Genomic DNA, 24,262 nt, shown 5'->3' with positions numbered 1-24,262 from the left:
CTCCTTTTATGTTATCTCCAAGGCAACCAAATGTGGCAGGATTCTTTGCTGAAAGTTTGATATTAAAGGTGCTGTTTGCATGAAAAGTTGATTTTTGAGTCTCTGTGACGCACTGGGATTGTAGGTCGTTGGATCCCAATGCGTCAGTATTTGAGGAGTTGAGTCCCAAAATTAACTAAAGTGATCAACATAATGTGGGAAGAAATATAGCAGTTGCATGCTGACCAGCGAGGCCCGGCCCTTCCTGTCCGAAGTTCCTGTGCTAGCTGTGTAAACGCCGCTCCCCTGGCGCTCCCAGTGCAGGCTGCTAGATGCACAGCTAACTGACCTAACAGCGGCTGCAGTCAGCAGCAGTTTACTGTTACCCTGATGACGTGCTGTCCCTTTTTTTGTTTCAAACATGAGCGCAACAGCTGACTAATTGTCGCATAGTGTGTCTTTAAAAGCTGCATCTGACAGGTCAATGCTAGCAAGAATGAAAGATGAGAGAATCGTCAAAAATAACACACACACATACACAGCACATAGGCTTATAAAATGTGTGAGATCTATATAAACTCCTTGAGCAACTTTTTAGGAAGCCAACCTTTTTATGTTTTAGGCAAGCCTGCATCATAACTGCACCAGTTTTACACACAGGGTTAGTTCTACCACACATGTGAAAAAGTGGTGTAAAGCCTTGAGGGGCTCCAGAGGAAGCTGCATGTAATCTAATGAATTGCCTCCATTGATGTAAGTTAGCGACTAAATTGCATTGTGGGTAATTTAGGGAGAAAGAAGAATGAGGGTAATAAAAACCTAAACGTCTCCATTTCTGCTGTATTGATTTCGATAACTTTTTACAGTGTAACAGTAGTCCAATGCAAGACTAGCGGAAACCACAGCCTACATTACCCACAATGCAACTTATTTACTGAGTCCACACTGGAGGCAATTTATCAGATTACGTGCAGCTTCCTCTAGAGCCACAGAAGGCTTTATACTTTATTATTTTATTCCACATATGCAGCAGTACTTCCCCAGACCTGTAAACACACTTTAATGTGTAAATTGGTGGTGTTTCCCTTTAAGTTAAGCCTGTTGATGCAGCCTCCCGGAGTGGGACTGTGTTACTGACCTTTTCCCCACTGAATGCAAGTCTCAAGGAGCTTTAAAGTAGTAGTATAAAGTATATAATTATCAGTTTCAAGCAAATTGTTGTTATTTTGTGGGACTGCAATATGCCGTTGATTTTAAAGCTTCACAATTAAGAGAATACAATTTATTTTGAGCTAATTTAGGACAGATTATAGTCTATTAGTAAATCTAATGACCTAAGACATCAAAAGACAAAGGTAAAATGATCTATTTTCCATGTAAATTGATAATTCTACCCACATTTGAGTCATCTGTGCACTCCCTACAATGTTAAATTGCATTACATCTTCAGATTGGATTCTCTACATGAGCTGATATTTAGGCTTTGGCTGACATTTGTGGAAGATAATCTTAATTTTTTGCTCTCAGTGGTCAGGCTCCCCTCCGATAGATGAATATGTTGTGTATTTGTGTTCCTGACAAACTTACTGAGTTATTTCAGCTGCAACACACATAAGAACTACAACTACAATGATTCAGTGAGGCACACAAACCGGAAATTATTGTCGGAAACGGAAACACCTCACGAACCGGAAGCATGATGTATACAATAGAATCAAGATGTAGCCCGCCAGCAAGAATAACACATCCGGTATGAGCCACAGGCCTTCAGAATAAAAGACAACAATTGTAATTAACGTTAGGATGCTTTAAAATCCTGTAATTTTATAGTATATATATAAATAAATATATATTTTAAAAAGCTCAGGTTATAAATACATGTTAATACATTTTACAAATAAAGTTGTTTTTTTAGTCGTTTTTTTTTTTTTTTTTTTTTTTTTTACCTAAGAAGTATTCTTAATAGGACTATAATACAAGAATATTTTGAATATAAATAATCTTATTTCTTTTTTACCAAAATGTATATTCACAAAAAGCTCAAGATGGCATTAAAGTGAGCCAAACTAAAGAGCAGAAAATGCAGCAACTACTGAACTTTGCAGCTGTTAACTATACCTTGTAAATATGTATAGTCAATTATGCACGTTTGAAAATTATACTATAAATATAATTCTTTGAGGCATTTAATACACGAAATAATCAATAATGGCAATCCAAGACCTAAAATTATGCAAGAGTCCCAGTAATTTGTATAAATCCTAAAATCAGGCTGAATTTGTATGTTTCTTTGTTACACATAAACAAGTGAAATAACGTTTTGAGATTAAAGTAAACCCCAGTTAGTATGTTTTGTATAATGTACGCAGTTTGCGCTATATTAACGTTTTGGGTTACCATAACTGGAGGTGTCGCTTTTATTCTGCATGACCCTCACCGGAAGTCGTATTGTTGTTGCTGCCGCTGGATCACAGGCGAATCAGAAAATCAATTAAGTTATGAAAAATACCATTAATTGCCTTTCTTTGTCACCGCAGCTCATGAAGAAATGGCGGATCTCCAGACGTCTTACATCTGAGGAAGAGCACTTGACGTCTGATGGGGTGTTTACCGACGATAAATCCCACCTCAATCGACAGGAGTATTTACGTTTTCTAGGTATGTTAGCTTGTTAGCTACTCAGCTAATTTAGCTGTAGGTTAACATGTTTAGCCGCGGCTAATGAAGATGACACTTGTCAATCAGTACTACGTGCTGATGTAGACGCATTTTGTCTAGCCACCCCGTATTCTGCGTACCGTCCGTTCTCCAAAATATTGCTGACATTTCCTCTTGTACACTGGCAACAACATTAGCTAGCTGTGTGCTATTTGAGGGCATGTTTTAGTTTAAACTGCTAGCTGACTCGCTTGACTGCTCTCTGTCGGCTGGCAGTAACAGAGCTAATGTGTTAGCCATTTTGCTAAAGTAGCTTATAGGCTAGCTACTTAATGGTGGGTATTGCGGCAGTTTACAGTGTAAAGGCGTCAGTTCACGTCCAGATAAATCACATCCGTGTCTTCCTGTTGTGTGTGTTAACGTTACGTTTAGAGAGAGAGACAGTAACAACGAATTAACTGCTGGCTTGTTCACAACATTGTATAAAATCCTCCACCTGCCTCTATAGGACATAGTAGATTTGCAGAATGATTAGTTTTGCTGACTACAATCTTATCTTTCTCTTCAATCACAAGAAAGCTATTGTTAAGTGTAACTGAAATATGTTATATCCCATTTGTAGGTAGTTTTTGGAGCCTAGTTGATCAATAAACAAGTAATATTTCTTATAAGCAATCCATCATGCAAGTCTTTTTTTAGGCAAACATGCCTCAATTTCATAGGCAGAGCCTCCCAACATCTAAAAATCTTCTGGTTCTCTTACACGTCTATGATAACAAAATGTTTGTGTCTGCCTGTATGTCGGTGAGAAATATTACACACTGTGAAGTTACAACTTTGGGTTTTAAGAAATCGATACCTTGCAAAAATATAATTGTATATGGTTTCTGCTTTTGCATCTGTAGGAATACTGAAGAATATTTTCCAAACGGATGAGAATGAGCTGATGGTTGTGGAAGTCTGCGAGAAGACGCTGCAAAACAGAGAGAGGCTGACTGGAAGATGCCAAGAAAAAAACAGCAGAATCCACAGCCAGTCAAGTGTAGGTATTCAGAGATCTTTTTAATGTTCAAAATTGGCTACACAGATGAGCAACATGCCTCAAAATATTTATCATGTCTTTATTTTAACAACGTACAATAACTGCAGATGGACAGTGGGGGTTAACATGAAATCCCTGTGAGTCTTTGGCCTGATTATGCACCACATGTGTGCTCACATCTGGACAGCAGGCGCTGCTGTTTCAGTGCTTGAAATGTTTCATCATCAATCATACTAGCCCACAATACTGTAATTAGCATGCAGTTAAAACAAATATAACACTCTACAATCATTTGAATGAATTTGTAATGCACTAGCAAATCCTACTTTTCTTCAAAGCCTTCTTTGTAGTGCCTGATTAAGAATGAGATGAGTAATATCATGTCAGTAATTAGCTCCCACACACAAGTTTAAGTGTTTACATGTAGAGTGCTTGTTCTGCTGATACCACCCATGCTAACAAAATGTAGCCTTGACTGATTTCCCCCATCATGCACCTCTCAGAATGGTTGGTTGCCATCTGTTAGCGATAGAAAAGGAGAGGAATTTGTGATTTTTTTAGTGCGATTTACTGAAAGTATCCCACAAAGCCACAACCTGAAACTGTTCCGTTAGGTACTCAGTTACTTAATCAGAACACCAAACTATGTTGTGGTCAACATATGTGGTCAGTCTGCCTCTCAATTTTTTAAATGCAACATTATTCTTGTCACTTGAGCAGCATATCACAGCCAGATTTTTTGTGTATGCAATATTTAATTGTCATCTATGAATCTAGTTAGAGATCGGGCTCTGTGGAAAAGAGAAATTCTATGTCAAACCCTAAAACAACCAGTAGATGGTAGCACAATGCTGTTTCTGCGGGGTTTGCCAAAAAAGAGCTGCTGAGCACATTGCCCTTGAAGTGGCCTGGAAGTTGTTTGCCGAATAGTGACAGCTGTGTGATAGTTGTTTGGACGCCATTAAGCTTGAGAGACCAAGTTAGAATTTCAGGCATCATTAGCTATAACTGCAGTGAAAGAGCTCCATCTGTCAACTGTTAGCTTTTAATTTTTTGTTCATAAAATGCTCTTTGTTGGCTGTAGGGTAGTAAATTAAAATGTCTCTCTTTTTTTCTAGATTACGTCCAGCTTTTTACTTTCATAGCCACAGTTAAACAAATGGTATTGTAGTGGAATCAAAAGGATTTTCACCAGCAGAGAAACTTTCCAATGACTGATGATCTGGCTAATTGCATATTTGAATGCCTGAGTAACCTAAATTAATTCATGTATAATGCTGCCCGGTTATTCATTAGTGGATCGGACCAAACAATTTTCACACAATGTAAGATGTGGCTCGACAAGTCTTTGTTGCTGATAGCATTTTGTCTTTGACATATCTGGAAAATTATGACGTGATTTTGTTTTTCTTTTGTGCATGATTTATAATTACGTTCTTAAATCCTCAAAACCGACATGTACAGTCAAAAAGTAATATTCAGTTGAAGGTGATTGTAAGGTAGTATTTGCAATACAGTCAGCCAAGCTTAATGTTCTTCATCTGTAATAATTTATCTGATTTTAAACCAAGACATCAAGATTTTATTTCTAAGTAGAACATAAAAATGAAGGCATGTCAACAAAAGTTTGCTGCTGGCTTGACCATTATAGTAACTGTTAATATTATAGTCAATAAAACGTGATTTCTCAGTCAGGCTGCTGCTGATTCTAGTTGATGCTGTGAAACTTGAGTGGCTTCAGGAGTTTCTCTTAAATCTTACTTTCTGCTTTATCTGCAGCTGCTTTGAGCATTTGCATTTAAACAGTTAAACATCCATGCTAATTGATTCAAATCAAACCCTTCAGCGAAATGATATTAGTCATCCACTGTGGTTGATTTTCTCCTTTCTGTGACCGCAGTGGATTCTGAAGATGGTGTAGCCATTGAAGCTCCTGGAAACCTCACCTTAGACACAGACTTCTTTCTAGGACAGGACCTCGAGTTTGGTGATCCTGATCATGACGGCAAGATTCTAGGTCTGGAAAAGTTCTCAGGTTTGTAACTCAATTTTTTGCAAAATTTTTTATGTTTTTATAATATATTTCGTATTCAAAGTTAAAACCCTTAAGATATAAGTGTCAGTTGATTTCACCAGCTGTGGTTACCAGCAAATAACAGCAAGTGGTTGAGCAGCTACTTTCATTAGAAATACAACAGAAGAGCAACTAGTGTATCTGTTTACAGCACAGCCAAACAAACTCGTGTTGCTTTAACAAAGAAGTCAGTCAAAAATGTTTGCACCATATTAGATCGTAATTCTGAATTCTTTCACCCCTCCCTGGCCATGACGAAATAAGCAAGACCTGGTCGCTGCTCCGTCATTCCTGGGTTGAATTATTTAAATGCACAGGATGGAGGGCCTTAGCACTTATGTTAGGGTGTGGCTACTAGAGCTGAAGAATTTCCAACAACAAAATAACATTTTTGAACAGATATTGCAATTACAATATAAGTCATGATTTAAGAACAAATGGAAATTTCACATTCCATTTTAACCAAAGAAATGGATACAAATGATGAGATTTTTGCTGTGTGTGTTGTCAGGTTGTTGCAGTAACCCAATTTAAATTTATACTTGGTACAAAAACAGATGGCTGTCATTCCATCTACATCTGCATATCCAAGGTATTGGATTATATTGTATCAGTATATTAGGAATATATAGTTCAAGTTTATATCAAGCTTTCCATCTGGTACAAAAAAAAATATGATACATTATAATAAAGGGTTCGTTCAACCAAAAGGTTGATTTTTGTTTAGAAAAAAAATCCTCCAAAATAATAATATTTGTTTAACAATGTATACCATGACACCATTAAATGTAACAGTAAATTGCAGCACCTGTGATTTGGATATTCCACTTGGCCACTTTGCAATTTCAATTAATCGCTAAGCCCTAGTAGTTACCTAATGATACAGCTCTGATGCAGCATTAGGGGAGTGAGCAGTAAAAACAGTGAGACCACAATCAGTTAGATGAAATTTAAAAACTGTAATGCTGGATGATATGCTTTTATTGTTTCCTGTGAATGCCATATGTTAAGCTAATTCGAATCCAGCATGGAAATAACAATGAAAACCTATATAGAGAGAGATAATAACACATTTTAGATATATTGAAAGAATATTGCAGAAGGATGCAGATCATAAATGATATCAAAAATGTGATTTAAACTCATTAAAATCTAGTTAATCTCTAGTTTTAAGGGTGGCATGTGTTGTTGATGTCTGCCTGTCAGCTTCTCTGTCTGTCTGTCTGTACACTGTATCTGTCCATTCTCTTCTAAGTGGGAAAGTCTGTCTATCAACCAAGAGTGTCTTCTAGTGTCTTACTGTGTTTTTTTTTTAAATGTTGTAGGGTCGCTTTTCTGCATGTGTTTGTTCTTTGTTAGTAAATCTCACAGACAACTTACGTGGCAAATGTTCCTATTGATTATACAATAAAGGGAACGGCCGGTCATTTCAATGTTCTCCGCGGTCTGAACTACATTTGCTTGATGAAAGTGCGCTGGTATCAAAATGTTTTGTATAAGCGCTCATTTTCACTTCCTGTCAATGCCGTGAAAGCGTAGAATGAATCTTGGATGTAAATGATTTTGATGGTTTTTACCGCTAAAGGAAATGTACCCGCAGCCGCGCTACAAAGGGGGCTCGCCGGTTCTTACAGTTTGTCTTTTGAGCGATGAAGTGTTGCCCCTCTGTGCGACAGTAAGAGAAATGGAAGTACCAGCTCGTATTTCCCAGCATGGCTCTTTGTCAGAGGGAGTGATCTGAAAAATGGAAAAGTAGAGAAAGGAGCTGAGACACACCATTATTATATAATGGTCATAAAAATAGGACCATTACCATCAAGGACACCATTATAAGAGGGCATTTATTTATCATCATCATCATCATCATCATCATCATCATCATCATCAGCCTCTGCTCCCACTACCCCGCTACCATTATCGTTTCCCCCACATCATCATCATCATCATCATCATCATCATCGTGTACCCTCATCATCATCATCATCATCTACCCTCATCATCATTATCATCAGCAGCAGCAGCTTCACCATTATAGTCATCATCATTATCATTAGGCTCGGTAATCATCCACGAGGGGGTTCCATGGGGCAGGATAAAAGGGCAGTCTCCACTCTCGCCCTCCTCACATCCTGCCTCGACATCTGTGGAGGAAGGTGGTTTTACTTCTGCCTCTTAGCACACACTGAAGTAGAAGAGTGCTTGGAAGTCTTGAAGCTTTTCTTCCTACCTCCTGGGAAACGTGTCTGTCTTTTCTTTTTTCTTTTTTGTCTTTCCGTTGTCTTCAAACCTCTGATGGCATAACAACAGCCTAAAAACGCAGTTGACCTTGGTGGTAGCGCTGTGAGTATTAAAGGTTTCTCTAAAATCCTCACTTTTTCTACTAAGAAAGAGAGTTTCTCTGTGTTCTGAAGTTATCCTGCTCAGTGTGATGGGAAGAAATGGAGGGACATTATGTGTAACCGGTCTGAATCGCTGGTTGCTTTCTTTATGAGTCAGACAGTTCAGTGAGATCACTTTAAAGCATGTGTCAGCATAACACAGTCAAAAGTTGGGTCATTAGTAATTTGTTCTGAGGATAAGCAAGGTGTGCCACAGTGAAGTTATTATAGCTTTTATTTCAGCTTCATTGTCATGTTAAGATGTCCTTTCTGTAACCTCTGTTTGTAAGTCATTGTGGCATGCAGTCACTGCCCACATGCCCCTTAGCCTGGCACATGTCTCTAGTGAGTTTAGTATTGAATTATTTCACATAGGGCTGGGCACTATGTACGATTTATATCATTATCATGATATGAGTGTATTTGTCTCTTTTTTAAAGGCTGAGTTAAAGTAAATTGATGCAATTTTTTTAACTTAACAGACTTTAATAATTCTTCTAATACTTGTCTTTACCCACTCAGTCATCACATCCACGTTACTTAAAAATCTTGTGTTAATATTTTGTGAAAGTACCAATAGTCACTTTTATGATGCTGATATTGAAGTTGAGCCCATTTGGTCAAAAAATATTGTCGTCTTCATGAAGAGATCTCAAGGAGATTTTAGAATATCGAGATATATATTGTGTATCGTGATGTGGCCTTAAAATATTGTGATATTATTTTACGGTCATACCACCCAGCCCTAATTTCACAGTGTATTGGTTCAGTTATATATCTAACTCTATTTTTAGGATTAATTATTAATTAAAAATGTCTGATTCATTTATTCAACTTGGACATTTTGGACCTCCATATGTGTGTTCAACATCTGTAATATTGCAGCTCTTATTCTGATTGATTTGACTGAATAATACAAATGATAAAATGGTTCAACGTTAATATACTTTTTTCACTTGGCCTCTCCAGCAAGTGGGGTAGAAATGTACTTGCCCAAGTACATTTTTATTTGCCTGTGTACATATAGTTTTAATTTACAAACCGTTATCAAATAACAACAAACACGTGTGTTAATTGTCGTGTTTAATCTTTATATAATTTGCTAAATCAATCACAGTGACACAGTGAGTCTTAGAGGCAAAGCAACAGATATTGTTGCTTGTTGAAAACAAACATTTCAATTATCCTTTTTCCAGGATAATTGAAATGTTTGCTGTCACTTAAGCTCATAAACGTCCAAACCTGATGCTATTTTCTCTTCTGCGCATGTGCAGCTCCGAACAGAGATTAGGAGGAAGCGAGATGGCTCACTCCTTAGCTACTTCCATCATCAGTTAAACAACACGTTTTAACCACTTGCCTGATCAAGCAAGTTAGTATACTTGTCCATGTCAATTGCTGAGCCTTGAGAAATACAATATATCAGTGAAGATGACTGTGATTGTCTCTGATGCTTTTTGTGGTTGTGATTTTGTGTCACTGGCCATGTGTGTCATCTTTTGATCTGCTAGGGTTTGTCTCGGAAATTAAATCTGGATTTCAACATTACCCATTGAAATAAAGAATCTATAATGTGGTTTACAGAATTAACCACTCCAGACAGACAGAGAGGATGGTTCCAATGCAAAATCTTGGTGTGAAATGTAGTAGGATTGGGTTGAAATGGGCTCTGACTGTAATGACATTTAGAAATTTAGATTATATGTGATGAAAAAAGTGTAGTATATAAACTCTTTTCTTTCTGTTTGTCTTCCCTGTTTAGAAGTAGCTGCTGAGATCGGTTTCTCTGTGTATCCTCTGGGTGATGAAGAGAGCCCTGCCTACAGCCAGCTCAGCATGGAAAGTGAAACAGAAAACTCACGCGGCACAGCTGACAATGGTAGGGAAGACGAGGGCAGAGCAGCCCAGTCGGAGGCCAGTTTCCCTCCCTACCTATCCTGCAGGGGTTGCGGACAGCTCCGTGATGAACCTCTGGGACCTGGCATCGACCTAATTGGCCCGTACTGCCTTAGGTGCTGCAAAGCTTCCAGGGAAGCCAAAAGCACGGACTTCTGTTCATCTTTTGGAAGCATCAGCGGGATTCGCTCTGGCTCCCATATGCTTGACGGTGAAGGGGTGGGAAACAGGATGGGTGACAAAGCACTGACAGCTGAGGACAAACTGCCCAAACTGCACTCGTGCCACCTCTGCGGCTTCTCCTCGCGTTACGCCAACCACGTGAAGCGCCACATGAAGACGCACAACGGGGAGAAGCCCTATAACTGCCCCCTGTGCACTTACGCCTCAGCGCAGCTGGTGAACCTGCAGAGACACCTGCGCATTCACACAGGGGAAAAACCCTACAAATGTGAGAGCTGCTCTTTTGCCTGCAGTTCTCTTGGCAACCTGAAGAGGCACCAGCGTATGCATGTGCCCTCTGCAGGGGCTGGGGCGGGGGCGGGACCGGATATACCGCCGCGACCTGCCATTGGCCAAAACAGCCTGAAGAGGTGTGTGACCGGGCAAAGAGCCAGTGAGGAAGTGTCCGGTGCTTCAGCTAAGGGTATGTATCATTTCCCTTATTAATTATCACATCATCTGCATAAAGGTCACTTTCTTTCAAGGACTCATCTTTTTTCATTATTAGTCATGTCTAGGTGTTATTAATGGTTGGTATGTATCAAAATGCTCCATAGACGAATCATTCTAGAAACTGTGCCTTTAAACGAGCCGTCAGGACTTCCATAAGCGGTCACCGCCATATTGACAAAGACACAGACAGAGCTGATGTGGAAAAGCCTCAGCTCTGTCTCTGAGAGCTGACCAATTAGAGCAGACTGTTCAGGTAGGGGGCCTTAAAGAGACAGGCGCTAAAACAGAGCTTCAGAAAGAGAGTAAATAGAGGTACTGCAGCAATGGACAGAATGAGAAAAATGATGTCTTTTGAGCATTTAAGCATGTAAACATTTTCTAGTAGACACTCAAAATAAAAGAATTGGACCTTAAATATAGTGACTCATGGCACACATTACAGGTTTTCTTAGTAGTGACTCACTCTCTCATCTTTTTGTGAAGTTTCAGAAGTTGCACGGCCGACTTCAAACCTGAGTTTGGGAGCCCAGAACAGTGACTACCTATCAGCCTTCGATGGCTTAAAGGGGGCGTCACCACCACCCATTCCAGCCTCCAACCCAGCTCCTGGCCACCAGCCTCCACCCCTGCTGGAGACCACATGCGGCGGTGGCAGTAGGGTGAGCAGAGGGGGCGTATCAGACGGCCCTGCCCTCCCCCCGTCACTTTTCCCGTTCACTTGCCGGTTGTGTGGCATCGTCCTGGAGGACGAGGACGGCTCCTCGGCCCAGATTTGTGCCAAGTGTACCCTGGAGATGCTGACTAAAGACTCCTCATCGTCTCCCAACAGCCCTGGCGAGCGCAGTGACAAGGTGTACACCTGCGCCGCCTGCCCTTTCCTCACACACTACCCAAACCACTTGGCACGCCACATGAAAACTCACAGCGGTGAGAAACCGTACAAGTGCCCTCAGTGCGACTACGCCTCAGCACACTTCGACAACCTCAAGCGCCACCACAGAGTGCACACAGGTGAGAAACCCTACAAGTGCCATTTGTGCGATTACGCCTGCGGGAACCTGGCCAACCTGAAGCGCCACCAGCGGGTGCACTCGGGCGCCAAACCCTTCCAGTGCGCCGTGTGCAGTTACAGTTGCAACCAGAGCATGAACCTGAAGCGGCACATGCTCCGACACACAGGAGAGAAGCCGTACAAATGTCAGGAGTGCGGCTACACCACCGGCCACTGGGACAATTACAAGAGACATCAGAAGAAACACGGCCTGGCCACGGACGGCTGGGTCAAAGTTCCGATGACTGGAAATGATGCCGAGGAGGAAGTGAGAAAAGGGATTGGAGTCAGTGGTCAGACCCAGAGAAAAGAAACGGGGGTCGATATGCAGTATATGTCCAGGGAGGGAGGCCAGACAATACACCCATGCTACAAACTTGAGATTGTATAAAATATAACTCAGCAAAACTAAGCTACCAGCAGATTTTTTCTTTTTGTTTTCACAGAGCCTTTATATTGTTTTAGCGTGTACTTGTCTTTTAGTGTTTTGTCAGATGTCTTCAGAGGCTGCTAATTGTTTCTTTGTAGAATCTCGCACAATTATGAAAAAACAGTTGTTTCAAATGTGTTTGATCCCTTTTTTGGATTAAGTCAAGTGGATGAGTCTGTTCAGTTTGTCTTCTCTGTGTTTGTGTCACGACGTTGGACTTTGTCCTTTGACTGTCTCATTCTGTATGTTAAACCACGCTAGGCTAATCCTAACACTTCTCTCATGTATAACTACACATATCTGGTTCTTCATTGTAGGTCAGAGAACACTACCAAATATTCCTCAATGGGGGTGTCACGATTCAACTCAACTTTTAATATTGAGGTCACCATTTTATCAAATTTTCTTGATTTTTCTTTAAGCACTGACGGCCATGCTATTGTTCGACGTACGATTCTTGATTCTTAAGAATAGATCATTGGTTATCGCCAAAATCTTTTAAAAAGAACGGCTACATGGTATCAAGTATGATGCCTGTAGCTGCCTTCTTTTTGTAAAGCTATATGCTCAACTTTAAATAATTGATTAAAAATTGAACTAGAATGGAACTCAGTCGAGCACATTCCTCCTCCACCGAGGCCCAACAGTCACATTTAATCCAATCAAGCCTAATCCAAGAACAAATGTAACATGTTGAAATCGGATCTGGATTTTTATTTGGATCTGCAACCACTTGTACTCAGTCACCTAAATACAGGTGATTGTTTTCATTAAGATCTATATTTTATTTCCTAAATTTAAGATGTCAGTGTTTTGTTTTGTTTTTAAATGCCATGGTACGAAGGTAAAAAAATTTCTGGATCTGTCCCTTTATCCAGATCCGCACCAAAGTCTTTGGGGTCTATGCTGGGGCAAGACCCATCCTCCATCCAAGTGTAATGGAAATCCGTTCTTTAGTTTTTGTTTTAGTCTGCTGACAGACCAACAAGCGGACACTGGCGAAAACACAAGTTCCTTGGTGGAGGGAGTTGCATACTATCCGGTGTGAATTGGGAACAAACTGCCAAACGCCAAGACAAAAAGTGGAGTCAATAGACGGCAGACGTCATTTACAAAAACAGCTTGAATTTTGTCACCTGCAAACACGAGCAGACGAGGATGGAGAGAAGATAAACTACAGAGAATCGCCTATCCTGCTTTTGACCTGGAGAATTAAGATCAAATGTTCATTGCAATGTTACATTTTGATTTGGAGTTGAAATGGTGACACCCCTTGACCTCAATATATAGAACTCGTGCACATTTTTGCCTGAACTGTTGGGCTGCGCTGTGTAGTCGTCTTTAAATAAGGGACACTTGCTGTATTTATGAAAGTTGTCATGTTTAAGTCAAACCTTTTTACTTTTGTACCAAAAGTCTTATGACATAATTTGAATGTTACTCATTGTTTTCCTACCCTCCCTTCACATCACATTTACCTGACTCCGCATTCATGGGGTTATTTTTACTTTGAGTTTGTACTCGGACTACACAGTGCAGCTTTGAGTAACTACAGGTCCTGTTAAGGGCCAACATTGTGCTTCGTTTGCATTTGGGCACAAGCTCCAATAACGGCATGCCTTCAGATTCATTTACTAATGTATGTACTACTAGCAAAGTGCTGTTTAATAGTACTGGAATTGCTTTACCCTCGATAGACCGATTGAGTAGGTTGTGTTAAACCTAACTGAAATAATCTCCAGTGTCTTCAACTGTGTTGTCATTTTTGCCAAAGCCCTCAGGATTATAAACATGTTATTTGGGAGACCTAAATGTTGGCAACAGTTTTATTTTTCTGGTTCTTTTGCATGCACAAGCTTTTTGAAAAGGCCCGCCGTGGCCTTGACTTAGTCTTATTGTTGAAGAAAAAAAGCACAATTCTACACGCAGTTGCATTCGGAAGCTGGACGGGGGAGAAGAAAATGTTGGCTGACATCTCTGATTTGTGATTCAGGAGTCAAATAAATCGTAAATGAGCATGTTCAAACGATTTTTTTTCTCCAGAAACTTTTACATGCTACATATCATCAAATTTCTAGAACTTAAATTTTCTCATTTTTTAAAGGGACAGTTTGATCACCTTCCTTTCGATTACTGTTTACTATTGACTGTGAAAATAGCCCATACTCGTGTTTTTTTTACTTGAAAAAAAAAAGAGACTATTAGAAAAAGCATGTGTGTGTAATAGTTGTTTTATTTTTCTAATGTGGCTGTAACACACTGCTAGAAGTGCATACTTTAATATATAGAATTGTTTTCATCTTACTCTGAATGTGTGACGTGTTATTTAGTTACCACGGGAAAACTAATAGGGACTGTGATTTAAGTTTACTCTCTTTTTGAATTACTATTATATGCAAGTGAGATATTTTTCAGGTTGCCAACTTGCCATGACACAATGGAGCATTGAACCCATTGATTAGTACTGATATCCCCCCCAAGTGTCCATTTTTGTCTTTATGCAGTGTCTCATAAATGCCTTAAAGTGAGGATTTTGAAATAAACACATGGAATTCATTTCATTGAATGTCAGACAACAGACTGGGTCTCTCTTCATTTTTCCTCACATAGATTACAAGGACAGTACTTTGAGCTCAGTTCCTAACCTTCACAAGGTGAGAGTTCTCTTCTACAGACACTTTAAATCGCACTGATGTACTGATTCATATCACTTAGTTCCTCTACGCTGAGTAGCACTTTTGTCATATTGTCAAGTTGCTTCTGATGAAGAGAGCAGAGTAATGATAAAAACACAACTGAAGCTGAGCCATCGACAGACAACAGAGGACCACAGGATCACCTAATTTCAGAGTTTATTGTAGCATCATGACAGTTGTCTCCGACCTTATGACTGAAATCAAAATAAAAAGTGGAATGAATCAAGTCAAAACAATCTTTATGAAATCTTGACATTTTTCTGGAAACTTGATGCTGATGATAAATGCACTTGAAAGTGTAATTTTGGCACCTACATATTACTAACGTCCAGGACCTTTGCAGCTTCCATATAATATGGTATCTACAGGGATCGAGAAAATGGAAAATGAATGGTGGCGTCGACATCCCCTCCCAACTGCAAATGCAACTGAAGACGGAAAAGAAGCTAAAGCAGTGACAGAACGAGACATTTTACACTGAGAACATTTCATTTACAGTTCTGGCTACCTGTGAGAGTAAAGCTGGTGATAGGTTGGCATTGATTTACACGTAGAGGCTTTCGAAAACACGCCGATAAAAGTGGAATGAAATGTCTTGTAAAACAGCGGGATATGTTCTTTTTTGTTCACTCCAGAAATTGTGATCACATTAGCCACTTCACCGAAAGCACCTTTTCAACTAAATCCTCTGAGATGATTGGCACAATGTACATACAAATTACAATGAACTGAAGCCCCGAAGAATGCTCGCCACAACACCCTCACTCGCGAAAAAAAAAGAGACAGAAAATCAGATGTAAAATTTGTAAACACTTTCCATTTTGACTAATGAACACCGCTAAACATTATGTAAACAATGATAAATGTTAGTCCATTTAAAATTTTTGTTCTATACAGCTTAGATTACATTTGATCTATTTGATTACAATAAGCTATTGATGATAAAGATATTAGTAAATGTTCAGAATACTTAATTGCATGTACATAATATAAAAAGTGACATTGTCATAATTTTTTATGTTTGTTTTGTGCAAAATGCTTTAGTAAACTATAATTTGGCATTTATGAGAAACCTTTAAAAAATTGGTTTAAAAAATAAAATCATAGATGGATTTACAGAGCCCCTTGGAAGGAAAAAAAAAAAAAAATCTCCTCACAATGTTAAAAAGTCATGCTTCCACTCAAAACATTCATCTCCACCTGTTAATACTGTGCAAAATGATGGGTTCAGCAAGTGCAAGCAGCTCGGCCAAATCAACCATCTATCAAGCTCTGCAAGATTCTAGGAAACAGCGGCTGGCGCTGGCGGTTAAGTTTCAACCAATGTCCGGTTAAATGACAGCCTGCGAGGCTGGGAAAGGAAAAGTTAAGGCATCAGACTATTTCTGAAGGCAGTATGAGTGACTGTGCCTCGAACAGAAGCTGGAAAAAAAACACCACTGGTATATTTGCTAAGACTTAGCACACGAGTAGCGCGACACGCAGAGGACCACCGACGGTATAAAAACATGATGTTTTGGTATATAGCCAAGCCAAATCTTCCATGTGAGTAAGCTCTACAGTTGTGAGATCGATTTTCAACACATTCACTGGACTCATTTTCGAGAACTATCCACATCCAGTTCTGCTGTATTATCACTAGTGCCAGGTCTAACTAAACATTTGGCTCTCAAGAGGAACATGCAGCCACCGAAGGGAAGAATCCAGGATCTAGCAGGATTTCTTCATGTACTTTACAATATATTAATCTACTCTGTACCTCCAGGATTTAACTGCATTAAAGAACTTCGCATATACTGTGCATGAAACAGTAATCCATGTGAATGAAGCGAAGTAGAAAAATCAAACGGTAACATACAGAAAGCCTTCCCTATTCGAGTACCTGTAGCTTCACATGCTATGCACTGCATGTTGCCACAAGTTTAAAAACACGACGGACAAACTTTTCAACTGAATATGATGATTGTAACTAAAATACAAATCAAGATGAGCTGTAAGAGTCTAAACGAAAGGACATTGTCAAAGATTAAACGAGAGCTTAAGGCAGCGATTTTTTTCTCCAGGGAAGAAGCTACAATCTTGCAGAATCGTATGCCGCGTTTGGTCCGCTCGGCTCGGCTCGGCTCGGCTCGGCTCAGCTCAGCTCGTAATCTTCATCGTCCCAGTCGTTGACAGTGGAATGAAGAGGAAGGGGGGAGGGGGGCGTGTCGGAGGTTACAGGTCGTCGTCCCCGATTCCCTCGAAAGCGTAGTTGCCGTGGAAATCATTGCCGCTGATGTCGTTCGCCGAGTTGGAGGCGCTGATCCCTCGCAGGGACACAGAGCTCAGCTTGGTCTGAAAGAAATAATCACGATATACTCACACTGGATCGACACTGATTTATGAGAACATGTTGATCCTATCATTTAGCTGCATATGTTGCATTGCTACTTTTTAAACACCTCATAGCAGAATCAGGATGTCTGCAGGCATCACACACTTATATATGATGCTTTCTAAGACCTTTTCAGGATAATTTGTAACTCAAATTTGAGATGAAACATTTTTCTCAATAAAGCCTTGCACACAAACAGTATTTAGTCCCATGCAATAACCAACATTAAGAAGATGTATAGTTAATTAAACTCTAGTTGAAAGTTATTTTGCTGTTAACCAACAATGAAATGTTTCACAAACCATTTGCTAAGCAGTTGTTTCCAGCTAATATATCTAATAGCTTGTAAATGGTTAATAAATATTGTGTATTTCATCTATTAACATTTATTTGATGGCCACTATAAAGTTACAACTGACCTTTATAAACCTTTACAACTTCTTAATAAACCATTCCTTTAGCATTGACTAGTTAATTAACAATGCACAACTATTAACCAAAGTTTAATAGTTATTTATCTATAAATGTTTTACTTATGGATGATGGTTATTATAAAGTGTTACCAGAGGGTCCTATGTGGTTATATGGTATGTAAGAGTAGGTTAGGTAAATCCACATTTTGACAACAAATACAGATTTGAAACACCTGAAATGTTTCAATGATCAATTAAAGTGCCTTAAAGACAATTTAATCACTTTAAGGCCTAATGTTTATAAAAATTAACAATAAAGACTAGCAGCTGCAGACACACAGAGACCTTTAAAAAAAGTCAAAAATATACTCACCGAGAGTTTGACGATTTGTTCACGGTTCGGGTCGGGGGAGTCCTGCAGTCAAAAAACAACAAGAATGGTCAAAATGACTCCTGAAATCTAAAGAAAAAAACCCACATCACTGTGACACTGTCCCGTTTCTCACCAGTAGAGGGGGAGATTTCACAGCTTGCTGACTGTCTGACCGGTGGATGGAGCCGTTGTGTCGTTTCCTCAGCATCTAGGAGACAGAAGACACCGGAACAAATGAGGAATTTGATAAATATGACTATGGAGGAATCATGTGAATTATGGGGGAGGCTCTGCATTTACATGTGCTGTCCAATAACCTTTTGTGTCCACAATCACCAAAATGAGTAGATAAAACTTATTAATGCTCACAAAAATTAAAAAAACGTTTTACTTCTCCTGACACAAACCTTTTTTATGCTGCCGCCTGACTTCTTCACCATTAGTTCATCCACCATAGACTGAAGGCAGATACTCATCATGATAGCCTGAAATCACAGACTGACCGTCAACAAAACAAATCTGGAATACTGACCATCTCTCTCAGATGTATTTGTTAACATAAACCCTGTCTTCTTACCTGTTGACTGGTGATTGTGACCCACTGGAGGCGGTCTTTGCTCATCAGGTACTCAAAGGCCAGCTCCAGTTTGACCTCGCACTTGGACGAGCTGCAGGGATTGGTGGTGCCGTTGGCTATCGGGACTTGCTGCAGAGTCGGACAGAAAGGTGGAGGGTCGTGATTTGGACGGTCAGATTATAATTTAAGCTTAATTATTGTGGACTTTTTCCTCATTCAGCATTCAAGTTGGATTACCCTTCTGGTCTTCACAGAGCACGGGATAGAAACCGATTTCCATATTTCCTAACCGACATCCGACTCGTCCCTTAAGTCGAGGATAAGCCTGCAATTCTACTTCGTGACTGGAGGGTCGTGTAAGCAGCTAAATCACATTTTCTATTCATTCGAGCTGCTGCATCACCGATGACAGGCAGCCGGATCTTAAGAAGACGACACTTGCTGAAAGATTAACACGGCTGCAAAGAAAGGGAGAAATATGTACAGATAGAGAATTTCAAATGCCTTCCAGAATCCCTGAAGCTCAGAGACAGCTCCCTGGAGACGAGCCCTCATTCCTCTTTAATGCAGCCTGTGCTCCTCACTGATACCATTTCCTCTGGGCCAGAAACTAGCTGTACCTCCCATGCTATCACACACACACACACACACACACACACACACACACAAAGATAACATAACGACAACATACAGACAAAAACTCTCACACATTCACATATGCATGTTTATACGCTGTCTTCCGGACGCAATTTGAGATTCGACTACGAGGGGGACTGCAGCGCTGCACCAAAATGAGATGTTTTGAATAGTTTGCTGGAGTGGAAAGGGGTCATTAAAATCACTTTGACCTCTGAGAATTAACCACGCTGCTGGACATCGTGGGGGCTCGCTCTGTAATCAGACAAGCCAACATACAATTTTAATTTTAGATGTGTTGCAGTGTGTACACATCTCCGTGCAAATTAACTTCAGGGAGAATCATAAAAGCCTCTGTGATACACATAATGACTGTGCTACTCCAGCACTAATGCAGTGCAAGAGTGAACTGCTCCCCCCCCTTCTCCATTTAAATGAGCTCCTGCGTCTGTAAATGTTCATCTTTCAAAGGCTAGCTGAAAAGAAATATGTGGGTAGAGCTGCATGTTGTGCTTTTCTCAGCTATTCACAGCAGTGAAAATAGATGGTTCAGCTGTCTCTTTTCAAGGCGACTGATTGGGTAGAAGCTGAAGAAAATGCAAATTCAAGGCGAATCGACTGTGTGGTGCATGATGGTTTGAATTAGTGCTGATTTTAGGTGACAATCATGGAGATTTTATTATTCTTTACACAAGGACTTGGTTCTTGACAGCTACAGCTGCAAATGAACAGAAAATTAAAAGTCTGTCAAATTAAGTCTGTCGATTTTAAATTACCATTTTAAAAGAGGGTACTCAAGTGATTAGGTTTCATAACTACTTAATCTTGGCGGGCTCATTAGAGACATCAAGGAAAACAGTCAAAGTCTGTGCAGCAGAAGCCCAAAAATCCTGACTTTTAGTCTTAAGCATGAGCACTACAATTCCCATAATGCAACTTAATCTGAACCCACTTGCCTGCTAAATGCACCAACTTCCATAAGTTTGTAAAGCCAGCTTTCCATCAAAAAACTGTTTTAAAAAAATGAAGAAGAAGAAAATGAAAGCCCAAGCTGAAAGCCCAAGCTTTTGTCAAACTTTAAAGAAAACTCCAGAACCGCAGAGGACATTATGACCCCATACATACCTGGTATTATAATAGGATCTGTATCGAGACACGTTATCCAGATAAGGAAAAACACATGTTGATGCAAGGCGTAAACGCTTCATGACTGGAATGTGATCAGGTCTGTCGGACCACATGTGGAGCCGGTGTAGCTCATATTATTTTAGGATCTTATGTGCTGACGTCTACGTATACAACATAATTTTGTTTTCAGCAAACATGTAGGCAGTTGTTTAAATTCAGAGAGAAAAATTAAGGGTTACACCTCTAATTACTGATTCTACAAAACATGTTATTCAACAGAACTGCATGAAAATGAAACCAATACAAGAGGGAGAAATAACTGCTTTCAAACAAATAAAAAGAAGAACTTTGTTACCATCGGGTGCGTTTGCTCTTCCTGAGCTGTGTCTCTTGTGTATTTTAAACAAGCTCTTTTTGGACTTGCTCCATTGTTTAATTCCTGCAATTTATAATGGTGTGCTATCTTGGACTGGTCTCCCTTGAAAAAAGAGATTTTAATCTCAAGGGAAGTCCTGGGTAAACAAAGTTAAATTAATAGAACAGATAAATAAATAATTCTGTGCAGCTGATATGCTATTAACACAAGACAGACTTTTTATTGTCACTGAGTAGCCCACCCACTGCAACAAACTGAAACAGAGAAGAAATAACTTGATGTATGACATTCGCAGAATTTAAGAGGAGAAAAAACCATTAAGAATTTGTTGTAGACAGTGTTTTACAAAGGATATTAAGTTTCCCTTAACAGATATTATAAGGGAACATCTTCTGATTTGCCTCCATTAGGAGCAGGGATCTAACCTCACTGACGATACCGACAACGCATTTCAAAAACCATGTGTTAACCCAAAGGCAACATCTGATCAGTTATTGTCTGGACAGCGTATCCTGATACAGGTCTCATATTAATACCAGGTGTAATGGGTTGTAATGAAGCAAGTTTAACAGGCTGAGGAGTACAGTAACATTGGTGGAATGTCCCCTTTAAAGTCTTTTATTACATGTTTTTGTTATCCCACAGTCCATTGTTTTTTTCCATTCATTTTTCCATCTCATCAGTTTGGCAGTAGCACTGTTTTTGCCCTCCTGGGTGATTTTTTTTAGTTTTTTTTTTTTTTTAAAACAAAAGATCCAGTTGACTGTGACTGATTAGGTCTCATAGCCTCCAACATTTTCTGGAAAATAATTTCTGTTCTCGTTTCCCCAAGTGACAGTGCAACGCAGCGCATTGATTAATCAGTGTGAATCGAGCCTTACCTTGCCCCGATCAATCAATCACTGTCGTCTGCTGAGCTGAGTCTGACAGTTCCTGACAGCATCTCATGTTTACTGATCAATTTGGTTACTAGGCGACAGTCTGGCCAGGAGCCTCATGCGTTAAACATATGGTCTGCGTGAAACAGCACATTTTCTCACTCTTCTTTCCCTCAAAGTCTCTGAGGGGTTTTATTTCTTTAAAGTCTATTAATTTCCAATGATATCCCTGGAACTGTTAGCTCTGTGTGGTTGCTGGTGCTTCCTCGTACTGCGTGCCATCAGATACTCTCTAAACGACAATTATCAGTTCACAGACAAGAGTGCTGCTCTATGTGTGAGGCCGCTGGATCAATACAGCCTCATCCTTGTGTGGGCTGTGTGTTTGGGTAATTGGACTTATGAAGACGGATGGTGTGGAGGTCAGCACATTTAGCGAGCATGAAGAGTAAAAACTAATGCCTTGCAGCACTAAAGACATTCGTTAGTGGTGCAGTGGTGAGAGGACGATTGTAAACAGGCTACTATTTTGGAAGCACATGAAGCCTCTCTGCATCTCTAACTCTGCCAGCTCACGGCCTCCTAATAATACGCAGCAAATTTCAATGTGATTATTTTAGGGTTTCAGAGATGCCTGACGGTGAATTCACTCATCCTCACTCTTGCACACTCCGCTCCACTTACAGAAGACGTGACTCGCCAACACCTCATGCGCGTGACCTTGAAGCTCCCCTCCTTCATCTGCTCGTTGGGCAGCTTGACGTGGAAGTTGAGCTCGTTGTTGCCAGCGCTGACGATGACTTGGCAGCCCTTCTCGGGGAAGTCGGTGATACAAGGGTCAAACTTGATATAGCCGTAATATTTGAGAGTCTGACCTAGATGGATGAACTGAGGGGGGGAGGAAAACAGAGCATTTTTTTTTTTTAGAAGACTTACTTTGTCTAATCCCTGGAGAGAAAATGTTTGAATTCTCTGCTGGATTAGTGTGATAAAAAATTCCTATCATGGGAAAAACTAGGCTAATTGCATCACAGAATACACCAGAGGCCGTATTCTCTATGGTCTACAGATTTATCCTTGCGCGCAGACATTTTGGAGTTATCAGCTGGATTCATATGATACAGAAAAATCAAGGAGAGATGCCCTCGCTTACTTCTTTCTTGGAGCCTTTCTCCTGCAGTGATTTGAGCTGCCTGTGCTGGTCTTTGTTGACGAGTATCCAGCCTCGCTCGATGTCAGACACTGTCTGGTGAAGCAAAAACAAGAAGCGAAGTTCACTTCTCTGCACACAAACACAAAGCAGGTTTTCCTCTGGTACATGTGGGAGAAATCGCACCCTTGAGCTTTTTTATGTGAACAGCGCGGGTCAGCTTTTAATTACACAGAAATATGCACAAATGCACATGCTTGCAAACCCTGTTTATTTGTCTTTGATTTTTTTCTCTTCCCTGTAGAGCAACCCTCAGCAGTTCCAGGTTTTAATCAAACTTGCAGCCTCAAAAATGCTTCATACAAGAGATCACAGTTGTCGCCGCAAAGGGAATCCGCTACTAATAGGATCACAGAGGAACAAAGAGGTACAGGAGTCAAGGTGTTGCAAAGTCAGAACAAGCTGACACTGCTTTCAGATAATGGAGGGGCCCAGGGGACGGACAAAAAAAACGTATGAATGCCAAAAGATGACGCAGTGCCCGATTTAGCTTTCTTGATGTGATGCAGGCAGCAGGCGAGCTCAAAAGAACACAACAGATGTGAAATGTAAACAAACAAGATCTCGCGCAGGTTAGATTTTCTGCTTGGTTCCACGTCTCGAGAGGAATTTAGCTGAAAATAAACAACAGTGTTTGGTTTACCACGAGTAGTGAAAGCTCTTACCTGGGCGTATAGCAAATTCAGGCCGACTCTGTTGTCCATGACATCACCATCATACGCCATGTCCCAGTAACTGCAGGAAGAAAAAGCACAATCCGTCTTTACAAGTCTATATCAGACATAAATCAGAAATAAAGTGACACCATTTTGCAGTTTACAATTTATTGGAGTGACTCCATTAAAATATAATCATAACTGGCTATTTGCCACTGAGTATTTCATCGTCTCTGACTCTGTCTGCATACCAAGCAACACTACATCACTCTCCTGAGACAACAAGGGATGTCAGAAACCATCAACTGTGACAAGCAAGTTGAAGAAGTATTGGAGCTGCCTGACCTCATAATAAAAAAAACTGTCAATCCTTCAGTTTATATGTAGAAATCTAAACCACCACATTAAGACGTAACATGGTTTTCATCGCACAGTATAGAGTCCTACATTTTGACAAACTGCCTGACCATTATGAAATCAACTGTGAATGTACGCACGGGTTGAGACTTCGTTTAATCTGTGATATTAGAGTGAGTTCCAGACGACATCCCTCAACTCAATGTTGATGAGATAGCAGGTGTAAGTATTCATCTACTTCCTGCAGAGGCTGAAGGACGGCTGTTTAACACAGTAAGACAGTTTGTTTCTCAGGCAGCACTGAAGTTGTATTAGAGGCTGTTGCTGGCACTTGTGTGCACAGAGATGTGTTGGTGCCGGAGGAAAGCATGAGTAGTGGAGTGTGAAGTTTACAAAGTGCAGTTC

General features: G+C 40.1%; 2 protein-coding genes across 3 annotated transcripts in view; one reads left to right on the top strand and one right to left on the bottom strand.

The window, feature by feature from the left end:
- The first annotated feature begins 2,422 nt into the window (after nucleotides 1-2,422).
- Nucleotides 2,423-14,761, top strand: znf513a (zinc finger protein 513a). Of its 2 annotated transcripts, XM_030404850.1 has the most exons (5): nucleotides 2,423-2,637; nucleotides 3,543-3,679; nucleotides 5,580-5,714; nucleotides 9,894-10,673; nucleotides 11,186-14,761. In XM_030404850.1, the coding sequence occupies exons 2-5, from the start codon at nucleotides 3,640-3,642 to the stop codon at nucleotides 12,142-12,144; spliced, it is 1,914 nt and encodes a 637-aa protein (XP_030260710.1). In that variant the 5' UTR covers nucleotides 2,423-2,637; nucleotides 3,543-3,639; the 3' UTR covers nucleotides 12,145-14,761. The 2 variants fall into 2 exon arrangements, with proteins under 2 accessions (XP_030260710.1, XP_030260711.1); XM_030404851.1 differs by lacking the exons at nucleotides 2,423-2,637; nucleotides 3,543-3,679; nucleotides 5,580-5,714 and adding an exon at nucleotides 5,731-8,093.
- Nucleotides 14,762-15,018: 257 nt separating this feature from the next.
- Nucleotides 15,019-24,262, bottom strand: part of snx17 (sorting nexin 17) — a 29,381-nt gene continuing 20,137 nt past the window's right edge. The window contains exons 8-15 of the mRNA XM_030404852.1: nucleotides 23,510-23,579; nucleotides 22,788-22,880; nucleotides 22,319-22,522; nucleotides 18,617-18,745; nucleotides 18,447-18,524; nucleotides 18,173-18,247; nucleotides 18,040-18,081; nucleotides 15,019-17,213 (exon numbers count right to left, since the gene is read on the bottom strand). Of these exons, the coding sequence (XP_030260712.1) occupies nucleotides 17,094-17,213; nucleotides 18,040-18,081; nucleotides 18,173-18,247; nucleotides 18,447-18,524; nucleotides 18,617-18,745; nucleotides 22,319-22,522; nucleotides 22,788-22,880; nucleotides 23,510-23,579 (811 nt within the window). The 3' untranslated portion in view covers nucleotides 15,019-17,093. The remainder of the gene's footprint in view (nucleotides 17,214-18,039; nucleotides 18,082-18,172; nucleotides 18,248-18,446; nucleotides 18,525-18,616; nucleotides 18,746-22,318; nucleotides 22,523-22,787; nucleotides 22,881-23,509; nucleotides 23,580-24,262) is intronic.

The sequence above is a fragment of the Sparus aurata genome, chromosome 22 (assembly GCF_900880675.1).
Source record: "Sparus aurata chromosome 22, fSpaAur1.1, whole genome shotgun sequence".
In the NCBI taxonomy this organism is placed as follows: Eukaryota; Metazoa; Chordata; class Actinopteri; order Spariformes; family Sparidae; genus Sparus; species Sparus aurata.
Note: the sequence above shows the minus strand (reverse complement) of the source record. Positions and strands in the feature narration are given on the sequence as shown.

What these genes read in the sequence shown, in the direction of transcription:
- znf513a (XM_030404850.1), top strand. Translation starts at nt 3,640, where the DNA reads ATGCCAAGAAAAAAACAGCAGAATCCACAGCCAGTCAAGT. An exon ending in GAATCCACAGCCAGTCAAGT is followed by an intron (nt 3,680 to 5,579) that starts GTAGGTATTCAG and finishes CTGTGACCGCAG; the next exon opens with TGGATTCTGAAGATGGTGTA. An exon ending in AGGTCTGGAAAAGTTCTCAG is followed by an intron (nt 5,715 to 9,893) that starts GTTTGTAACTCA and finishes TTCCCTGTTTAG; the next exon opens with AAGTAGCTGCTGAGATCGGT.